This window comes from Trichoplusia ni, chromosome 1 (assembly GCF_003590095.1).
Source record: "Trichoplusia ni isolate ovarian cell line Hi5 chromosome 1, tn1, whole genome shotgun sequence".
Taxonomy (NCBI): domain Eukaryota; kingdom Metazoa; phylum Arthropoda; class Insecta; order Lepidoptera; family Noctuidae; genus Trichoplusia; species Trichoplusia ni.
The window spans coordinates 18,354,457-18,370,582 of NC_039478.1; the positions used below are offsets into that span (position 1 = coordinate 18,354,457).

The 16,126-nt window shown below is 34.6% G+C and overlaps 1 protein-coding gene across 1 annotated transcript in view; it reads left to right on the plus strand.

The window, feature by feature from the left end:
* Positions 1 to 16,126, plus strand: part of LOC113497856 (TBC1 domain family member 14-like) — a 45,751-nt gene that overhangs the window by 18,443 nt on the left and 11,182 nt on the right. Inside the window, exon 2 of the mRNA XM_026877612.1 lies at positions 12,877 to 13,140. Within this exon, the coding sequence (XP_026733413.1) occupies positions 12,877 to 13,140 (264 nt within the window). The remainder of the gene's footprint in view (positions 1 to 12,876; positions 13,141 to 16,126) is intronic.

The following is a 16,126-nucleotide window of genomic DNA, read 5'->3' on the forward strand; positions in this document are numbered from 1 at the left end:
ATATCTTCTTCCCAAACGAGAATTGTGGTTGTCTGAGATTTGTGAATAACTATGATCAATACACATATATTATTGTGAACAACATACATATTGGGCTCAATAGCTAGATTTAATTTATATCAATAGATTTTCCCTGTGCACATACGAGAAGATATATTCCTCCTAATGATAATGTTCTTCTTTATCTGAGATGTTCCATTTTCCTTATGATTTATTATTCGCTTGCCTGTTCAATGTATTGGAACGAAATTATATTAGAATATATTGGGTTTCTTAGAAAATGTTGTTAAGAGATACGTTTTTTTTTTTCATATCCTTGACATTTCATAGTTTTCGAGATGCTATTAAAAATAATTGGTTTCTTTTTGTTTATTTTTTGTCGACATCGTGCATCTCTCTGTTTTGTTTTAGTTTGAAAACAGAAGGAATAGAAGATTTGTTCTGATAGTTCCTTAATGAGAGGTTATTATTGTAATATCAACGGTATTTACAGTATCATGCGATTGCATTTAACCTACAATCAGATATGGCTTTCCAAACAAACTGCTGCATATTTGTACGATGTTCGTTAGTTGGTTCTTGGATTTTCGAAGCTTAGTAATTATATTAAATTCACATTTAGGAAAATCCATTAAAACATTATTTTGTTACTACTTCACTCAATACTCAACTACTTGAAACCTGATCTTTCACCTGTTATTTCATCTGATCTGACATGGACATTTCATTTGCATGCTGCTACGAAATAATCGATTGTAGAATGTAATCTGGAATCCGTAGTCACCGTGCATAGTATATTGTTTCGTACATATTTAACTAATCAGTTAATGAATATCGTAGGTACATACAACATATCCGTTTTCATTACGTATATCGTATAACAACTTTTTATATGATCACATATCAAAAACATGTAACGAATGCGTGTTTATGACAGAACACTACGTGTTGTCTAGATCTGACGCAGCTCGCACGCCCGGATACCATAAAAACATTGACGATAAAAGTTATAATATAAATAATAACAATGATAAGAACAGTTCATTAACTCTTATCTAAGATTTCATTAATGAATCTCTAAATCCACTTTATATCATATCATAATCGATTTTACAACTAATCGCTATTCCACACCGAAATCATTGACTTTTTCCTCATTGTCAACAAATGTGTGTCAATATTTTGATGTTAAAAGTATTTATGTTATTCCCATCGTTAAGATAAGAATTATCTAGCTGTAGTTGCTTCATTACCCATTTCTGACATCAATTACTTATTAATTATTCCTTAGAAAAACAACCCATCATTAGACTTATGGCTTGAACGAATTAACTCGCCAATTAGTAACAAGACCTCTTCTATTTCAATTTCAAACTAAATTCCGCTTTATACCGTTGTGATAAGGTTGTTTGTATAAACGTTTATATGTAGTATCGTCACTCACGTTTGCTTGCGACAGGCCTTGTCGTTTCTCACGGTTGGACTTGGTGTCGTCTGAAGATTGAAACCGGAGGTTGGGCAAAGTGTTGCAAAACTGTTATAGCGAATACCTGAGGAAATATGTTGGCTATAGGAATTAGCGGAATTACTAGAACTGGAGGACTAGAAATTAAGATTTGCGTTTGTGTAAGCGGGATGGCGCACTACACTGCCGATTATCTCTGGTGGAAGGCTTGCTTTGTATGCAAGCAAGGAGGTTTATTCGATATGCAAGTGACCTCTTTGACCTTAGTAGTCAGGTTTTCGCAGAGATATTATCATTGTACTCGAGGTACTGAACTCTTAGTTGGATGACGTCAGACGGATGCAGATGATTCTGGCTTATCCTTGTTTGAGGACTTTAGTTATAATGTTATAAACATAATGTTGTTTAAGGAAAACTTACGTTAAATGCATGAACACTAGTAGGCATAATAGTTTACATTTAATATGGGGAATGAACTGGTCAAGGCAAAATGCTACTACGTCTTAACATATTAAACAATACATATAAATTGGTTATTTTATAGGTCGTCTTTTTTCATTATAATTTGTTGTGTTCCTACGAAAAATCAAATGTTGTTTATAAATACAAGTGCTTCTCATAACGTATTCTATCCGTATTCACCGAGATGCTTTTCAAATGTAAGAGAAAATTAAAAATAAACATGTCGGTCGTATTTTCATTTACGTAATTACGCCCAGCGTAGCCAAAGCAAATTAATGGAGTCGCTTACCGGAATGCATTTTAATTATACATTTCAATTAAACTACGGCTTTTATGAAACTGAAAGAGAAGTGAGGCTTAATGAAGTTTGTAATTATGTTATTTAATTGCGGTATAAAGAAGAACAATTAAAATGAATGGAGGAGAAATGGAACATTCATAACGTTTCCAATATGTATATTGAAAAGGTCTTATTATATTCTTTAATACATTTTGTGCATGTAAATTGAATGTTACTCAGACCACTGCGGGACGAAGATTAAATTCCTTAGTCATTACTGCAGAAGCAGTTGTTTAAAAAATACATTTATAGGAATCAAGCAATTCAACTAGAAAGACGTTCGAAATCTGTACTTATTGAGGTACCTATTTTGTCATTTTCCTGTATTTTAGTAATCGTTTCGTATGTCTGAAATGCTTCAGTAAGCATTTGTAACATAAATGGGTTCGCAGTACATATACAATCAACTGGACTGCAACTGAGTAACTGAGTTAATAACTTAATACGGTAAATACATTCCGTGGGAACTTTAGGGTCAAGCCTTATTTTGTTTCTGGATTCGTTTTTTTTTAAATACATTTTTGCCACAGTATTTCTATCACAGATAGGACCTATACTATGTAGGTATACAAAGATTTGCTTTCTTGATTTCAAATAAACATCATCAAGATTATAGCTATTCTCAATCAGTTCAAGTACCCATTTAAAAAACCAAACTATTTTTATATCACTCAGTCATCGATATTTAAAAACAAACAATTGGTATTCGGAGCATTGCCTCCTTTATCTGCTGACCTTCATTACCTATAGAATACTTAAAATGAACTCGGTGAACGTAAACAATCTATTTTAATCTAATTTAAAGATTGACGCACTAATACTTGTGCCTATTTGATTAGCTTTAACGATTTTAGTAGGTAAGTACTGGTGATGACTAAAGTAATAAAATTACATATTTATCGTAGAATAACAAAACTTAATTTAAATTCAAATTATGTGTAGGGATTTTTGCTGTACATTTATTGAAGTGCGTTCCAGACTTACAGCTAAAGATTTACCAAATCTGACAATTATTTTGAAATATTTTTTTGTAACCGTATAATGATCGTCTTATGTTTAATCGTGTGTAAATCTAATTGCGGATGTAATTTATCGTGATGACCTAACGACTGTGTATGGCGATAATAATATGATATTTCGTGATAGTGAAGGTCAACATGGTGATCATATTTAGTCTGGTATATCAGTTGAAATGTCTAGGTTTATCACTGGAGCGTTACAGTTTGTTTTAAAAGTATCCAGTTACGAATATGCTTTTAAATTTCCAAGCTACAGACCGTTCCATTTGGAGTGTTATTGATTTTCCCAGTTTCCAAGCTTCTATGTATAAAAACTCGTTTTAACCAACGGGAGCTCAATTTATTTCGTTTCGAATTTGGAATGTATCGAAATAAATTGGAGTTTTTCGTTTTTGTACTGTTTTGAACTCAAACAGTTGTTGTTCCTATTTGTTTTAATTAACTTTTAGGATTGTATAAATCCTATTTCAAATCGAATCTGTGTCATAAGTGTTTCTAATGCACTATTGCTGTACGTTTAGTGCATTTGCTAAATACAGTAATAAAAACTTTTTCACGCAATTTGGCGAATCGCTGTTAATCATATTTAGCACACGCTAATTGCTATTTGTACATTGAAATTGATTGACACCTGTTTTAGCATTCAATAGAAACTTGCAATTTCAAAACAAATATTTCAACGTATCAATATCACATTTGATTTGCATTAGGTTGTTGTGCTATATTTTATTAAATTTTTGCAGCCAGTGCAGGGATTCTAGCAAATAAAAATAAGTTGAATTAAATTTCATTAGGCCTTATGTGATTTGAAAATGCTTATCAAGCAATCTACAATATACATTCCAGTCCAAACTTCGAGAGTCACTTATTATTTTTAAAGCTGTTGTCAAAATCTTAAAATAACTCAGACCACAAATACCTTGCAACGTGCAATCCTTGCCATTCACAAACTCGCAAATCCCACACAAAAAGGAACGTAAGAGCAGGTCCGTCACCGCCCACTCGCGACCATTAATCTGTCTTCTATACACTATGATGCGAAGGTCACGACCACAACAATGGAATGCTGCGAACAACAATGGATGCCCACTAAACCCACCATGCCCACTAATGCCCAGCCGTGCCTCGAATAAATTAACTTCGATACGCTGTCCGTATTATTAGTATTGTGCAGTTGCACGTGACTGTACCCAAAATGTCAGTGTTTCGACATTTTATTGTATTGTAACGGTGTCTTACTTTGTTGTCAATTTGTATGTGTTGTTGTTTGATATTAATTTCGTTGATTGAAGCATAAAAGTACTATGCGTTTATTAAAGTTTATATACCAAAATATTTGCTTAGCCAAAATAGTTGGTTTATTTTGATTCAGTATAAATGTAAACAATGCCAGTTTTGAGAATCAGTAAGTAACTAGTTAATACAACTAGTGCATTGTTATTTTATTATTCGTTTAAAAAAAAATCTTATATCGCCAACAACAATATTCCAGTCTTACATATCTAAGGGTCATATCGTGCTCCCTGACCTCAAATAAATTGTAGCTTGTACCTCGCGCCACATACCGTAAGTGATGTGGGATTCTTGCTCACATACTCTTTAAGGAGGTTACATAGTTCTCGCATTACGCCTGCCCGCGGATTATACGGAATATGCGAATAACTCTGATTTAATACGCCTCGAACGCCAATACAGCGTAGTCACATAATGCCGTATGTAGTGAAATATGTTTATTAAATATGTGATCGTTAGGATCATAATTTGTCTTATTTTCTTCTTAAAAGTATTACTGCGACGCAATCGATTTTGATTGTGATTTGATTTGAATAAAATATTGCCAGGAAGCTGTTGTAAATCTTATAGAACATTGATCGTGGGTTTTCCAGCAAACCCTTGAGCAATTTAAACTTGAAAATTAAAATTCAACTATGTAATTATTAACTTGATAAACATGGATACGATAAGACTGGAATTTACAAACCGGTACACCGAACCGAAACTCAACAAAGGAATTCTCGTGAGCGTGTGAAAACACAAAAACCAATTTAACCCAACTCAATCAATTCTTCGTTCGTAATCGGATACCTTGTGAATGCTTTGGATTAGATTTGACGAGAAATTCAAAAGTGTTTGTACTTGTGTTTTAATTGAATACCACGTTTAGAAATAAACCCTGTCTGTTGAGCTGATGGACAAAATTGGAAAATGTGTTTGTTGCTCTTATATAGGGGATTGAACTTGCAGACATGTTCACCTTTAGCAGGTGACACAGTGCCCATTTATTTAGTTGTGGTGAATGATAAATGGTAAATATAATTATCATCATTCGTTGCTGTAAGTAATATAGAGAAAGATTACCAATCGTTACATCGCCCTCACCCCCGCTGCGCATGATTAAGACTAGAGTCGATCCCGTAAATCCGTGTGTGTAAACCTCTTTGGTGTAAACCTTTAAAAATCTAAACGATTTTGTTATTAATTAATACTACGTAGATACGTGTTTATTTCGAGACAGCTTGTGTCAAATCTTTCTCATGTCTTGTCACATCCTGGCGACAGATATTCATGGAAAAACTATTTGGTACTAGTCAACATCTGTTTACTTATGTCCGCATTGTTTTAAAATCACACGTAAAAATAACAGGGTATTAGTCTTGTTAGTATAAAATGACACTTGTTTGTTTAAAAATACTTTACATAAGACAAATATTTAATTGGGATTTGGAGTCTATGATTTTTTATAGTTGTCTTACCGCCATCATTTGCTAAGCATCGCTTACAAATTCTGTAAAAGATGCATAGCAAAATATCGCCCTAAGCTGTAAAGTGGAATATTATGTAGGTGTAATTTTTGAATGTGGCCTTTTTCGCGTCTTCACCGAAAGTAATAACTTCGGAAATAAACTCTTTATTTAGTCTTCAGTAATTTATAGTTGTTTGTGCCTTACCAAGTCTTTCACCAACTCTTATCATATTGTTTGCAAAACCTATCGGTGTTATTTGTCACTCACAACCCTTCTCTCCTCCGTACCTCATTCATCTGACCTAGACAGTCATTTGTTCCCAGGTCAGTGTATCGGGCGATTGTAATGAGTGCTATTGTTTATATATTACCATTGTCGCGTATAAATATGAATCAACAAGCCGTGGTCGTTGGTGCTTGGTACGTGTTTGCTGAACTTATTGGTAATGTTTGCGAGAGCCGACGTCATCCCCGTCTGTGTCTACACCATCTGTATATTGTTATGTATTTTTATTACATTGAGTGTAATTGTTGTGGGGATTCACTGGCGGTAGTTTATTTTTAATTCTGAATATCACACGTTATTGTTTTTATAGTCGATTGATTGGAGAAACATACAGTTTATAGAAGCTAAAACTAAAACATAACATAGAAAGAATAGCATGAATATATCCTGGGCTCGACATAACTATAACTTATTCTCATCCAGACTCGACCCGAGACCTTTACTATGTCATCGACCCACCTTGCTCCCGGACGACCGACGCCGACGCTTCTTTTGCCGTATCACGTTTTAGACTTGGAACTCCTAAAATTGATTAATAATTATTTTATTATTGCATACATAACTCAAACATTTCAGTAAGTTTTGTACATTTTCATTATTTGTTAACATTCTTAGCTAAGTTGATTTTGTACGCAGGTTAACGTTACTAACGTGTTTGATTAGTTGCGCTTAATCGTGTAATCGAAGGCAGCAAATTACATCAAAAGAATTCCGTATTTTTAATGTTAGGAACATTATACTGTAGAAATGTAAAAAACAATGAGGAATCTAGACATCGAAATGCTTTTTGAAACAAATTTGTGGTCATAAATCATCTCCTATATGAACTATTTCTTAAAAATTGTGTTTGAATAAGCATAATTTTACTTTTAATACTCTGTTTTGATTAAAATGCTTATCCAGTCGTTTTCAACATTAAAAAGATAATATAAGCAATTACGACATGATACTCAATAATTTTCATCGAAGAAAATGGAAAGTGTAGGGGTAGAAGGAAGTTCTCAGCAATCACTCTTTCTCATCAACTTCCTCCTCATTCAATAGATTTAAAACGATTACTTGGAAGTATAATTGTTAAACGTCGATGTTAATTATATGCTACACCGAATTTAGTTGTAGTTCTCATGTCGTTTTAATTGGTGCTTCTGCCCATTGTTCCTTTTCATGATCGGAATCTTTTATGTTCCTCACGTTATTATAAACATTTATAATTATATCACAAAAACTGTTTTTAACATTGCTCTTGAGAGCCGTTTTCTGGATTTTGTATTAACTGCCGTATTAGATAACGCGTCTACTTTAAGAAGTCTCGTAGTTGTTGTTTTTTCTTAGTCTTCGGAATGTTCAGTTTCCGTTTAGTTCCGTGACAGATGTTTAGATCTATTTTTGTTCTTTGATGTCATAATAAAATTGTTGTGAGACGTTAATAGTCGTTTTGTTGGAATCTGGATTTATGTACGTGACGAATTAAAGCTTTGAATGTTTGTGGTTGAAGTTAAGCGGAAGATGTTATTTTTCCGTTCATCTAAAATATTTTCGTTTTATAACTTGTAAAGGTCAATGAATTCATAATAATTCTGAAATGGTAATGACCTTTATTTGACATCTATTTGTCAATATGTCACGACTATAATGTAAATATCGGTTAACTAATCACTACATAGTATAAAACAAAGTCGCTTTTTCTGTCATCATGTTGTATGTCCCTATGAACGCTTAAATCTTTAAAACTACGCAACGGATTTTGATGCGGTTTTCAACAATAGATAGAGCAGGAAGGTTTTAGTGTATAATAAGTTTAGGTTTTGTGTAAACTGACAATATTACAACGATATTAGTTAAACATGTCGGAAAAAATTAAGCCATTCGAGAGCTTTTCTCGAGAACGCTGCCAAAACCTTTTGAGTTACAACAAAACTATGTATGGCGGGTTTGTACCTCTTTAATAAATCTACAAAAAAGTCCGCGGTGGTATATGTCTATCTTCCAAGGATAACCCACAATAACCATTTTTATGTGTTTTCTTAATACAGTAAAATTATGGGTTATTTACGAACCTATTTTTAACAATACAGTATTAATCCTTATCCAAATAAATAAGTTAGATATATTATACATGTAATATAGAACAAAATTGCCTTTTACACTACACCAAAAAAGCGAATAGGTAATGAGTTATCGTAATATTAAAATCTCCGCGCGAGAAATTAAAAATCGATGAAACGTAGCGAAGATATCGTTGGCATCTATATACTAATATACTTATCTATACTAATATATAAAGCTGAAGAGTTTGTTTGTTTGATTGTTTGTTTGTTTGAACGCGCTAATCTCAGGAACTACTGGTTCAAATTGAAAAAATATTTTTGTGTTGAATAGACCATTCATCGAGAGAGGTTTTAGGCTATATATCATCACGCTGCGACCAATAGGAGCGAAGAAAAAGTCATAACTTATATCTTCTAACCACGCAGACGAAGTCGCGGGCAACAGCTAGTAATTGTATAATTCTCGAATTTAGACCAAATCAGCGTATCTGATTCCGTATTCAGTGAACTCTAACGCATAGAACACGTATCTATTGGTTAATATCCTACCTACGCTAGGTCTCAATTCGTCTAGACTGAAGCAACAAGTGCGGGTCGGGTCGTCGTGATAATGTCGCGGCGCGCGGCGCTGCGCTCGCGCACGTTTCGTACCAAGGTGTACCAAGCGCGGCCCGGCACCGGCGCGCACACCATCGCTGTTTTTATACCACACAACTAACAGATTAGCTTCTAAAACAATTGTAGGAAACACGCGTTTCTATGCTTGCGTAAGCTTTTGTTGTAGCGTTATGATTTTTGTGCAGTTGCATGGTTGTACAAGTTTTGTGAATACTTTTGTCAAATGTTTTCTGGTTATAGCAGCTACACGGACAGTTCAACAATCCTGTACCTCTGTTCAGTAGTCACATACTCTGACAATTTGATACGAGCAGGCTGAATATCCCCGTCTGATGCACAAAATGCCCCGTTTGAAACACCAACTTCAAGTGTCAGTGGTATTGATTGCGGGTTTACATAAACACATCTACAAACTAGTCAATATAACAAATGCGGTTTCAAATAGCGGTCATAATAATATATTGTTCTAACTCAATAGTGTATTAACGGGTTGTGAACGATGTGAGAGCACTTTCTTGTTCGAGGCCAGTGTATATTGTGGTGATTCAATGTTTGTAGTGAATGGTAGACAACGCAATATCTTTTATGGCGACCTTTTTACGAGGCGCGCCTTTCTTAGCGCTCCGCAGACTCGGCTCTCGGCATACTTGTACAGAAATAAAAGATAAGAGATCCTCACTACGATATTACATGGACCTGCTCGTTTATTTACATTACCGTGATTTTCAGCCCATGTTTTATGATAACATTTGCTGTTTCGTTAGAAACCCTCTGCCGCTAACGGCACAATCTAACAATTCGCACACTCAGGAAATATCAACTTTACTTCCTGCGTACTAGGTCTAAATTGTGTTGTGTAGTTAACGATTTGATATTAATGTACAACGCAAATTGTACGAAGGCCGCACATGTGTTTGACGTTGATGCATGTTTATGCGTCAAATAATTATACCTATCACGTTTTTTGCGGCAATTCAGATTCATTTCCTCTTTTTGTATGAGAAGTAAAATCTATATGAAATCGCTTATATTTCATTTTATATTCGATTCGTTGTAGTTTTGTCCATATTTGATTATGATTAAAGATGACGAACATCGAAATTAAATAAGTAATTTAAGTGCCAGTTATTAAATGGTAATCACTGAATGAATTTAAAGTAATTGAATACAATAACATAATGAAGATTTAACCGTGGGAAATACTACACGATAATCAGTAGATGTTATGATAATTGAAATAAATTCATGTGAATAAACTATTATGAACCTTGTTGATATTCTCTTGGTCAGTTTCCGTGTGACTGTCATTTTATACGGCAGAAGAATGTAAAGACACGACAGGTTTGGGAACAGTCTGCAAGACTTTAAAAGCGGAGAAGTTCGAATTTAAGGAGAAAATCTAATACTGTAACTATTGCTGTAGCTTTTCAGTTCGGGTCTTAAATTAATACCAGGAACATACGAATCTAAGAGGAAGAAAAGGGAAAGATAAAAGGAACCATTATTATGATCGCAATTTTGGGAAAATTTAAACATTGTATTGTATAAGAACAGAATAATGAACTTGATGATGTACGTTTGTATATTTGCCAAAGTGCCGCCTATTTATCGTAGCATACCATCCCACACGACGGTGCAGGGCGAGAATTATCACACAATAACATTCCGACCTGCGTACACGCAGACAGTTTGATGATCGATGCGTATTGTTATAAGTGTCGTGTGTCTGTCCTGTTTTTGTTATTGATACCGAGAAATGGTGGCTGATTGTGCGAATTGTTAGATTGACTGAATTAGCTGGTTTTGGAGAGTCGATACACTTTTGATTGCTCTAGTTCAGTTTGTTGTTAAGTTCATCATCCTTGGACGTACAGGATGATTTAATAGTTTAGATAGGTACGATTATGAAAGAAAGAAACATAAAAGAAATTGGTTCGGAAAAAAATAAAACTAAGGATCTTCGCAGACAATGATCAGTGCAAAATTCTTTTCCTTGCCAAATATCACTTGCAAAGCCACGTGCAGTGTTTTGTCCACTTTCCAGATTGTTTAGATAGTCTGGCCACGTAAAACTTTGATGAGCGCGTAAAACCGACAAGCTCTTTCGAAAGCCAATTCGCAATAAAAAGCTGAATTGAATTTGCAAAAATTTTCAACGCTGCCGTGCCTTTGAAATACCAATATGATGGCCGCCGTCCTGACAATGACAAAAAAAAATGAAAATATGTTTTCTGTAACGGTTGTCCTTGTCTTTTTTTCAGTTTGTAAATAAAGATATTTTTTTACGATTGATGTAAAGCAGAAAAAAAATCTGTACGCATACGCATAAGTCTGACTAGCGTTGTACTCCAAGTAATAATTGAAATAATACCGCTTTGGAATAATATAGAAAGTTAAGTCAAGTTACAAAAGAGGCTGAGGTTCGTACAGAAATACATTAGCTACCCAGCAACGTTAAATAAAACCTACAACATACCTCTAACGGCCTTTTGTGTGAACGAATTGCGCCATAAATATGAGATGCGTACTCTCCACAATGTGCTATGTCGACCTATCTATACATATATCTGTGCTACTCCAGGGCAGAGGCCTTTCCCCTCAAATGGAACAAGATATTCTTCAATACTTGCTCTATTTGGATTTTAGTACTTGATAGCAGACAGATCGTTTGCTGTTTCGTGTTAACTGCCATAGATCAACTCGGAATGAGATAAGGAATAAGAATTGAAAATGAAATATTCTGAAAGTGTTTTATAATTCCCTCAGGAAAACACATTTTATTAAATTTCTTTCTTTTAGCTATGTGGTTGACGGCATTAAATTCTCCAGTTACGGAAATTGAGCATTGTGAATGATGACAGGTTTGGAAAACAAATTCTATCTATTAAACATTTTATGGCAAGAAGAAACATTAGCAGCGCTTTTAAATTTATTACTTTGAATTGTTTACTTTTACTTCCCATTTAACTAAAAATAACAACTAAAAAAATCTTGATTTAACTAAAAACGTTAAACGGCGTTAAGTGTTAATGACCATAATTAATTCGTCCGGTCATCCCTCGTTAATTCTTAAAAAGAAAGTGTCCATCTTAATTACCATAAAATACATTATTATTTACCATTTAAGTAAACGTTATTACGTAATGGACTGGGTGTTTTATGATGGAAAGTTTGACTGTTGCTGTCTAAAATAATATCATCATATGGAATGACTTAAATATTTATTCGTTAGATCTATTGGCTTCTACCAGAACTTTCTCTTTTGTTACTACGAATGACAACAGCCTTAATATATGAACTAATTGAAAAGAGCACAGCTGGATGTAAAAAGTAAGAATTTAAGCAAGGGGGTTTGAAATCTGTATATAAAGGAAATCAGTATATTATACTATGTTTAACTTTCGTCATCGTGACACAATATATTAAAATTGCAACGGATATCCACAAAATATTAAAATTGTATCACCATCCGTATTTCAAAAGATTTTCTGCTTCGTATCTCTCTCGTAACGAATGCAAGTTTTAATTATACTGGTCTATCTGTCGGTATCGTGTTACAGTCTTAGAGTGGATGTCCATTATGCAGTTCCCGGGTCCACAAAGGAAGCGCCTGTCTGCTCGCATTAATCATGAGACTTAATGGAACTTTCAGTGTGCCGAGCTCAAGCTGGGACCAGATAAACTGCGGTGGCACGGAATATTGTTAGCTGTAGAATAAATTATAGGAACATGACGTTGAATATACTGAACGATGTTATCGTTTAAATTGAAAACTCAACCATAAATTGTGTATCCGCACTACATTTTCCGCTCTCAACGCAAAACTGTGCATAAAGGATTGACCTAGTTTCAGAATCTATATGTGAAACTAATTTCCCTTTTACTATTGTTACAGAGGAGTATTTCCATGGAAAAGCAATTCATCAAAGAACCACGAACCACAGTCTCAATCTTCAGTGGTATCATGGCGGCTCTTTGGCAGCAAGTCCAACGGGAACTTGGCGAACAAAACCTTAACGTCGGAAGCCCAAAAAACCCTGACTCCAGCGTCATCGGTGGCCAACACTCCGCATCATCACAAGAGACAGGGGAGTTCTGCCAGTGAGAAGCAGTTCGAAGATCTGGTGGCCAGTTCCATGGCTTTAATACAACATGATAGGTGAGTTTCAAGACTTATAAATATCCTAATCGTTGAGGTAAACCTTCAGTTTCATTTTTCGTCAGAACGGCATTTAAGCTCTAGCGCCGGTATTACTTATTTTAATTTAATATTTTCTGCGCTCCCCTATCATTTTGTCGAGTTCTTTGTAGCAAGCTGACAGCATATAAAAAGCTGAAAAGAGCTAGATTAACTTTTGTTCCGCCGAGTTATATAAGATATCTAATATAGTCTCAGCTCTACAATGTAAACCCTAAGTATCTTACATTTTTTATAGTCTTCAATGCTGTACTGACTATTATATTATTCATCTTTAAGATTTCTGGCGTGTAGCCAAAAAAAAGATCTGTAACTTTGCATTGAAAAACACGTACTTCGAAGGTCGCTATATAAACTTTTGGCCGTATGTTCATATTATTTAACATAGATTTATTGTACTGTAAGTTTTTAATTTTGTTCATCGTTATATCTGTGATATAAATCACTGCAGTATAAGAGAAATGCACGTCTACAGTACAACTAGTTACACGTTAGGTTTCACGATCACTCGCGGAATGCCCTACCGTTAGATTATAACTGCTTGAATTCAATTCGGATTGCTTTGCACGTATCTATAATGTCTGCGCCAGATACACCTGCTATGTTACGTTTCTGGACTCACAACTTCATACATCTATCTACAGGGTTATTCCTTAGACAAGATTAACTGCCTTATTCTTTACTAAAAACATCATCCTCAAGTTATTTTAAGGTCTTTGTAGTTGAACCATACGAGTATCAGAATGTTAGTATTCTATAATATTCGTGAAATCTAAAACAGAAGGTGAAATGATCAATACTCAGTTATGAATGCATGACAATGTATGACGTCAGAACTAATATTACTGTTTTGTCCCAATTACCAGGAAACTCGTTTGCGTAGTTGTGTCGTATTTGTGCTTTATCATTGCTCGGGTACACGCATTGTGCATTAAACGGAATAGTGTCAAATGTCTGTAATTAATTCACGTCAGTAAATATACGGTCAGAGCTGCCTGCTCTGACCGTATATTTAAGTAAGGCTATCTGATCTATTTAATACCTATATTTTCTTAAGTTCTTACTTTTTAGAATCGATTGTTTTGCCCTAAATCTGTCGATCATTACGTATTAATTGAATTTCTTTTCGAAAACAATATCCGACAATCGGTACGTCCTACTTCCAAATTTATAATGGTTCTTCAAACTCCCACTAACTAATTCAATTCTGAACCTTTCAGTTCAGTAGGTTCTTCAATGAAGTCGTCGACATTGTGTGCTTAAAACCTTTTTCGTTCAATCAACCTGACCTATGTATGACTTTTCATATCATCGACCTTTTCAACTTCGTGATTAAGCACTAAATTCGGTTCCTTCATCCATCACTTTACAATAGAAGTCTATGACATTTCCGAAGTTGCTCACAGGTGTCTGACCGCCATTGCTTGTCCTAATAAACGCAGTTTTCACATTTTCACGCCACGCTTCACCAACTGTTGGCTAATTAGCATTCTGACTGAAACCGAAGAATTGTAGAAATTGGCTAAGCGTTTTCTTTACACGTTTCGCTTGAAGATTTGAATTCAAAAGTATATCAAATATTTTAGGGTCCATTGCACAAGATTTTTTATTTTCTAGTCGTATTTTTTTATAAATAACACTAGTTGGATAAAAATTAATCATTATTAATAGTCGAATTATTGCTACACTGACACGATAATTTTAACTACTACTTCACTAACAAATTGGCATACCTTTAGCTACATAATAAAATAAATAAACATATATTTATGTATCACTTTCAAGATATAAATCTTATACCACCGATAGCGATCATATTTGACGTTAACAAGCAGCTGAAAATATGTAGCTAGAGTTAGGCGGTCGTCACGCCCCAGTAGGTTCAGTTGGCTCCCTGGTTTCATGTTTCATGCGTGTCAGGACATACTTACCTAGCCTTTTAATTACGATTGCGACCCCTATAATATGTATACCGTAGTAATTTGTTATTTGGAGAATCTTTTATTAGGATTTTGACCTGTATTCTTTGATATTTCGGCCCTACGACTTTGTACCAAAAAACTCAAACGGCCTAACCGCTTATATCGTGTTTGGGATTACGGGTAACTGTATCAAAGGCACGTTTACCTAGGATTTAAATAAATTACGAAATGTACATACATATTTCTTTGAAATTTAGGAAATGACATAATTTTTTAAGTCCACAATGCCCACACCCACCTTTAGTTACACGTGTGCCTTTGATACGCCTATAAACTCTGTACATAAGTACATTTTCCTACTTTATGTAAATCTCATGACCCGTAACGAATCTAGCCGGTACAGGTAAGCGCATTGGCTCGGTAACGAGATTACTCAAAGTAAAAGGTTTTAGCACTGATAAGATTCAATATAGCCAACCTTAATGTCACGCCAGAAGCCATTGTTATAAATCGCGTTAGCACGTGTTACCTCAGCTTGTTTTGTTTCAATATTCAATATGGATCATTTTCTGTTCACATTATATGTCTAATAGAAAATTTAAAACTGTGTACGTTATTACGTGATTCACATAATGAATTATCGAAACAATTGTCTTCGCTAACATTAATTCGGTCATCTATTTTTAAATAAGAGTGTCTATAACATAAATATACATCCGAATACCGACTATTATGAAGCTATTCATTTCTAAAATTAGAATAATCGATAACAAACGGAATAATTAATCTCAATCGAAAAGCATTTACGAACGGGAAACCCATGGAAATCGATAGCTAATCGCCATATCGATGTAGGGGTTACGAAGGCTCGGGTTCTCCTGCATTGTAAAAAGCATATCTATGTACTACAAACAACAGGTGTTATTACAACGTGACGTTGAAGGGAAATTCCAGGGCATTTATCGCGTATAGGTCTAATGCAGTCCACGTACTCTGTTTATTGCATCATAAAGCTTGACTCGTAA